A 7,498-nucleotide genomic window follows, 5' to 3' on the forward strand; every position below is an offset into this window, starting at 1 on the left:
TGAAAGTCACTGAGCTCTTCAGTACAGGCCATTCTAATGCCAGTGTTTGTCTATGGAGATTGCATGGCTGTGCTCTCGATTGTATACACCTGTCAGCAACGGGTATGGCTGAAATAGCCGAATCCACTCATTTGAAGAGGTGTCCACATATTTTTGGTCATGTAGTGTATATTCAATAGTGAATGTATGCTTTTGCATTGGATTTCAAGTGAGTGCTCATTAACAGTTATGAGAATGAAATGAAACTACCCATTTCAGTTTTCGATTCCAAACTCAAAAGCATTAGGTTATATAATTTAAATATTAGCTGTCGCAAATAAACACGGAGTTATCTTGTATGCGCTGTCCGGGGTACTGAAGTCTTAAAACTATAGCCAAAGGTCCTGCACGTCACGCATCGATTATAAACAGCAAGAAACAACAGACAATGCCAGCAACTTCACGTCAACAACATGTTTTTTTTTAAGACAAATCTCCTGGTTCTGACTAACACACTTTCCACATTATTGTGCTGTGTAATTTGTGAATGGTGCTGTGAGATGAGATGCTCAACAGTGAGTAGAATAGACATACATCCACAGAAATGTAATGATCTCTGTTATGCACTTCCCCTGGCGCCGAAGACGTGAATGTCGATTATGGCAGCGGAATGCGGAAGACACATTTCAGTTGAATGCATTCAGTTGTACAAATGATTAGGTATCACCCTTTTTTTTCTTTCTTTTTTTTGTTGTAAAAATAAACGATAGTATGTAGCCTCCATGCCTTTATCTCAATCATGCTTATTTAGATTTTTTTGTCGATTTTTGTGTCGATAAACTATTATTCCAATAACTTGTATTCCAAGATAACCGTTCAAATACATGCTTAGGGAAATAGATAGAATTCAATTGTAATACAATGTCTTGTAGTTAGTGAAATTTAAAAATAAAATAGGGACAGTCTCCTCCTGGTGGTATACATTGGACAAGCAGCCTAATCCATTTGTCTAATGAACAACGTTTGACAGGCCTATCATAATTGCATATGCTTTGACAAAAAAACACCAATAACCCATTAACAAATATTAAATATATCAAATGTAAAATGAAATGTTTCTTAGATTAAATGGAGGCAAGACATGTGGGGAAACAAAAATACTATGGAACAACTTGATATTTACATACAGTTTACTCTGTGTCCTGCCAAAATCCATGCAGATCTGTGCAATATCCTAAATGACAAATGTATAAATTAAGCACCTACGTTTTAAGATATAAAATATACTTCATCAACAGTTAGTAAGTGATTGCAGGTATGCTTGAAACCCAGCCCCTGTCACGCATCAGGCTTCGATAACGGAATAAAGCATCAGCTAATAATGAGGAATAATAAGTCTGATATTTTATAGACCTCTCATAATTAATAATTCATTATAATTTTAAATTAAAACGGACACATTTTACTTGTTGGAAACTGTATCCCGTAAAATAAGAAATACAACTATACCAGAAACACTCGGTCAGTCTACAAAAACGTTTATTTCTATGCAGTAGCCTTTATGTAAACACATTAAAGGACATAAAAAAATACACGTTGTTAGATCCATTTGGGGAATAATTCACGAAATATAGCATAGCCCCACATAATTCTGGAAAACGTGTCCCCTACACACACACATTCGTATAAATCCTTAATAAATTGCAATATCAAATAATTTGACAGTATGAATGAGTAAACACACGATGTATTTGCGTAAAAGGAACAGAAGTCGAATAAAGTTCAAATGAAACAAGGCCTCTCTCATTTGCTGCATGATAAGACCCATTATATTGAATTTTAATAAACCATAGGCCTACATTTCCGCAGACACTAACCATAATTTATACAATACTATACCTTGTACTTTCAAGGTGTAACCGATAATAACTTTATAGTATAATAGTATACAATTTCGAATGATAATTTGAATAATATTAGGTCAAACAAATAATAAATACAAAAAACTACTACTAATAATACTGTTACATTGATAGTAGTATGGTAGTTCTGTCTTCTAGTGTTAGGCTGCTAAAATCATATGATCTTAAATTTTTGTTGATATTTCATCATGGTTGTAGTTGTTGTTAGGCTATTAGCATTACATCTAAACATATAACCATCTACATATGAGGCTATAGCCTAGGCCCAAATAGAGGCATATTTGGTTAATGGTAACCAATTAAATAAAACAATACGTTGATTTGATTGGACATCCATAACCTTTGACAAAACCTATCCAGCAAAGTATTGAGTTCCTAGTGGCTAGTGGTGACTAAATTTGGCCTCCAATTGCAACGAGGGAATGGACAACACAAACAGTTTGACAACAAAAAGTAGGCGCACTGTGTGTCGATGAGAGGGGAGGAAGAGAGTGAGTGAGAGAGAGCGCGTGAGAAGGTGTGTGTGTGTGTGTGTGCGTGTGTGCGTGCGTGCGTGCGTGCGTGTGTGTGTGTGTGTGTGTGTGTGTGTGTGTGTGTGTGTGTGTGTGTGTGTGTGTGTGTGTGAGGGGGGAGGGAGGGAGGGAGGGGAGCAGACACCCCTTACGACAAACCACGACTCAGACGCTGACGAGCTATAATGCTATTTGACACTTCTGTTTGTGATAAATCATCTAACTCGGGGCAGCAGAAGGCTATTCACATGTGGAGAGTGGAAGGTCTAGAACTGCACCAAATGACAAATTAAGTTACTGGACGTATAATGGATGACTTTCTTGTTTATTGTGCAGGTTATGAGGATTTTATTCTCCAATAATCCAGACTTTCAATCACTGGATCCGCTATATAAAGACGTGACGTATAATTACCGCGCATCTTGCATTTATATGAAAATGTAGTCTTTACCATCGGCATCGACGGGACAAAGGACAGGAGCTTATTCATCAAAACATCTATTAGTAACCGACAGACTACAATTAACATAAGGCTGTTCTTTACTTGGAAGAAGCAACGAATTGACTGCAAGGTGGTGTATTTTCATTCCCAGTATTTGACCTTTTAAATATAGGATATGTTGTGCCATATTTTGTGCTGTAATAATATTACCACTATATTCTTGATTTTACTTGTGTGTTCCCCTAGAAATAGTTTTTTTTTTAATCTTCAGAAATAACTTATTGCTTTCTCTCAATATATTATAGGCTTCATAATGGACATGCAAATTATATTCGAGGAGATGACCTGGCCATCGCCACGGAGTATATTATTGGCGTCTTTGACTGCTGTCTTTGCCGTGCACCTGTGGCGCAGGATCAGGCGGAACTGCGATGTATACAGCCCGCCTGGACCCTTCGCTTGGCCGGTCATTGGGAACGCAATAGAGGTTGGCAAAACTCCTCACCTCTATTTCTCTCGCATGGCACGGAAATATGGGAACGTCTTTCGAATCAAACTTGGCTGCCGGGACGTTGTGGTGCTGAATGGCGACGCAATCAGGCAGGCGCTCATCAAAAAGGGATTTGATTTCGCAGGCAGACCGGACTTTACTTCTTTTCAATACGTTTCCAATGGCGATGGCATTGCTTTTGGAAAATTCAGCGAATGGTGGAAAGTGCACCGAAAAGTAGCCCAATCTACTGTTCGGATGTTTTCCAATGGCAACATGAACTCCAAAAAGACCTTCGAAAACCACGTTGTCTGCGAAGTTAGGGAGCTGCTCCGTCTTTTCCTGGGAAAAACGCAAGAGCACAAATATTTCCAGCCGATGACATACTTGGTGGTATCAACAGCGAACATAATGACCGCCGTGTGCTTTGGAAAGAGGTATTCCTACGACGACGCAGAGTTTGCGCAAGTTGTGGGACGAAATGATCAATTCACCCAAACAGTAGGGGCTGGGAGCATCGTTGATGTGATGCCTTGGCTCCAGTATTTTCCCAACCCGATAAAAACCATTTTTGACAATTTTAAAGAGCTCAACCGGGAGTTCAGTAAATTTATCGTTACTAAGGTTGTCGAGCATCGAAAGACCATTCAGCCAAGCACAATCCGGGACATGACAGATGCTTTCATCATGGCAATGGACCATTCTCAGGACAGCTCGCCCGGAGTCTCACCAGGCAAAGATTATGTGCCACCTACTATTGGTGATATTTTTGGAGCAAGCCAAGACACACTGTCTACTGCACTCCAATGGATCATTCTGATACTTGTGAGGTAATAGCCTACGTATTAATGTTGAATCAGCTAAAGTGTAATTAAAGTACTCGTTTTCCCATAGGCTATAATATGTTCTATTAACAATGCATTTTCTATTTTAGTCATTAAGCAGTCGCTCTTATCCAAAGCAACTTACACTAAGTGCACTAAGTTCATCAATTCACAATAGCATATATGCTTTATGTTGAGGAAACCTATGCGTAAAACAGAAAAAGCTATTTTGTCTTGGGGAAATGATCCAACCTAATATACTAGTATGCCACTGTCTCACTATCAACATAAAACAACGAAAGAGTACTATGCTCTGCTCTTTTATTGCTGGCAGCCTACTACTGTACGTGCTCCTGTGTCCCTCACGTCAGTAGCAGAACTAGGATGTTAGGTAATAGTCTGAAATAGCAGAAGTGTCCAGGCAGGTATTGGAAGCCTCTCATGAGGGCTACGCTGTACTGAAATTTCGCTTGAGAGAAATAAAGTAATCTGAGCCGTAGAACATCATGATGTGAGTTGCCAGTTTGCGCGGGAAAAATAAAACCGTTTCGATAGTAATTCATGTTTATTTTATCCAGTATTTGGCACTTACTTAGGAATTCTTAGCATGATGGCAACTGTAACCATGCTACCAAATCCCCAAATAACCTGTAGCCTATATCAACCTGTTGCTCATAGTTACCCATCAAAAAGATTAATGTATTGAGTATGCCCTCAGTGTTGAAATAGAGGTTAGCTTCCCAATAGGAAATGATTATCTCAACGAACAAAGATACCTGTGTTCTGAGTGTTCACCTTTGACCATTTCCTGTATAGGTTTCCTCATATCCAGCTGCGTCTCCAAGAGGAAGTGGACAAAGTGGTCTACCGGAGCCGTCTGCCCACCATCGAAGACCAGTCTCAGTTGCCTTACGTGATGGCCTTTATCTACGAGGTGATGCGCTTCACCAGCTTTGTGCCTCTCACCATTCCCCACAGCACCATCACCGACACTACCATCATGGGCTACACCATCCTCAAGGACACAGTGATCTTCATCAACCAGTGGTCCAGCAACCACGACCCGGCCAGGTGGACACAACCAGAGACCTTTGACCCCCTGCGCTTCCTGGACCAGGATAGCTCTTTGAACAAGGACCTGGCCAGCAGTGTGCTCATCTTCTCCTTGGGAAAGAGGCGGTGCATCGGAGAGGAGCTGTCCAAGATGCAGCTGTTCCTATTTACTGCACTGCTGGCACACCAGGCKCACTTTAGTCCCGACCCGGACAAGCTGCCCACCATTGACTACACCTATGGGCTGACCCTGAAGCCCAATAACTTCTCCATAGCAGTAAATCTACGGGACAGCATGGACGTCTTGGAGGAGGCTAGCCAAAAGCCCTTCTATGGGGAGACCCAGGAGGACACAGGCAACTCCAGATCAGACTGAGAATATAGTTGCTAGAAGCATTACAAAAACGGTAAATGAAGCTTTTAAGAAGTAGATTCATGAACTGAAATTCGTCCTCATGTGCTATCAGGTATCAGCTACTATATAGTTAAAAATGTATTTATGAACTGAACACTCAGGCAAAATACCCTTCATATACATCTATATTTCTTTGTTCTACAGGTAATCACTCATATGACTATGGCTCACAAAAATGCWACTTTTAAAGATGGTTTTCAATAGGTTATTGCACTGATGTTTGTATATCTTTCACTGGAACACGTCAGAACATAAGAAAGTGTGCAGTGTTCATCTGAGGGCGATGGCGTGTTCTTTTACACTTGTTTGCAACTTCATTTGACTGTATTTACTGGAATATTGACCAATTGGAGTTGATTCAGTCATTTTACTTGCACCCACCACCTCAGAGAGTACTGTGTGTACCTTTTATGGCTCAGTCTGTTCTTTCATAGTTGTGATGTCTTCACTATTATTCTACAATGTAGAAAATAGTACAAATAAAGAAAAACCCTGGAATGAGTAGGGTGTGGACAAACGTTTGARTGGTACTGTACATTTGTTAAATTGAAATGGTCTTTWAAAAAAATCTATATTAGAATAGTGTTTTCTTTTTTATTGTCTTTTTGTTCTCTTCGAGTGTGTGTTATGTCTTCATACGCTTGAACGTTCAAAAGGCTGCTCTGCAAAAGTTCTTCGTGTATACCATATTATTAAGATTCTTCATTTAAGATACCAGTTATCAAATGATTTATTCTCCATGTTGTGTTGAATACAGAACATAATCATTGTGTTACTGCAACTGTGATGTTGCTCTTGTGAGAGTATTTTACGATATCTATCTGAACTGATGACATTGAGTTGATGAGTAAAGGTAATATGTGTGATATTATACAGTAATACTAAATTAAAGGACATTTTATTCTTGCTTGATTTGTAACTAGTGTATTTATTATACTGATATGAGTTGGAGTAACAAGAGATTGCGTTTGGTTTATCTTTTAACACATGCCTCAGAATAGGAGGTATATCTAACCAGCTTTTGAGTAAGTAGGGGCTAATTCGAACCAAAATAAAAAGTAATGTGGGCAGGTAGAATAAAAATAGAATGCTGATACTGCAATGTTTAGGAATACACAAAGGTTATATAAAAAGTCACTCAACACTTCCATATCTCAAACCCACTATGGCTGAGATTTTCTATTTTTAAATGACCGGTTCAGTTGTTTCCCGAAAATAGAATAACCTTTAATTGTGTATTTTCTGAAATGACTGAATTATTATAAGAAATACACTTTGTCTGGTAGTTTGATACAGTAGATTTGATTACTTTCTTATTTCAGCGAGCAAATGTTGTATTGTATTGTACTGTATTATGGGCACATAGCCATGTCATGTTGCAACAAATGGGATAGGAGAGCCCTTTCCCTGCCGTACGTTTTATCTCGCTCACCCAGAACATCCTGTACTTCATCAGCGAGATGCTTGCAGCCAGACAGCCAGCTTGGAGTGCGTGACAAATTCAGATAAAGCCAGATGATTACTGATAACCCTTATGCTCTCCCTTTTACCCAACAGAAAAGGAAGTCAGGAAGTCGAAGAAAAAGATTTGCCTCAGATCTCAGCATAGATAGACAAGACTCGGAAATTCGGCACACGTGAAATAATGGCGGGGTTGTGAGGGTTTGATTTTTGGAAAGGCTTTTTCAAAAACAAACAAACTGTATTCCAACGTAAAGGCAGAACTACGCGTTCAGGGTTCAAAGCTCTCGTCAGTCCTCATCCTGCACACATGACCCTATGGATGGTCATGGACATGTTGAATGCACCTTCAACATCATATTTGGCATGTAAATCTTGGTGGGGCCTGCAAAGACACTAC

General features: G+C 39.5%; 1 protein-coding gene across 1 annotated transcript; it reads left to right on the plus strand.

Annotated features, from left to right (window-relative positions):
* The first annotated feature begins 2,711 nt into the window (after positions 1-2,711).
* Positions 2,712-6,155, plus strand: LOC111952066 (cytochrome P450 1B1). The gene is made up of 3 exons (XM_023970524.2): positions 2,712-2,985; positions 3,161-4,175; positions 4,986-6,155. The coding sequence occupies exons 2-3, from the start codon at positions 3,169-3,171 to the stop codon at positions 5,596-5,598; spliced, it is 1,620 nt and encodes a 539-aa protein (XP_023826292.1). The 5' UTR covers positions 2,712-2,985; positions 3,161-3,168; the 3' UTR covers positions 5,599-6,155.
* The last annotated feature ends 1,343 nt before the right edge of the window (positions 6,156-7,498 follow it).

The sequence above is a fragment of the Salvelinus sp. IW2-2015 genome, linkage group LG25 (assembly GCF_002910315.2).
Source record: "Salvelinus sp. IW2-2015 linkage group LG25, ASM291031v2, whole genome shotgun sequence".
Taxonomy (NCBI): Eukaryota; Metazoa; Chordata; class Actinopteri; order Salmoniformes; family Salmonidae; genus Salvelinus; species Salvelinus sp. IW2-2015.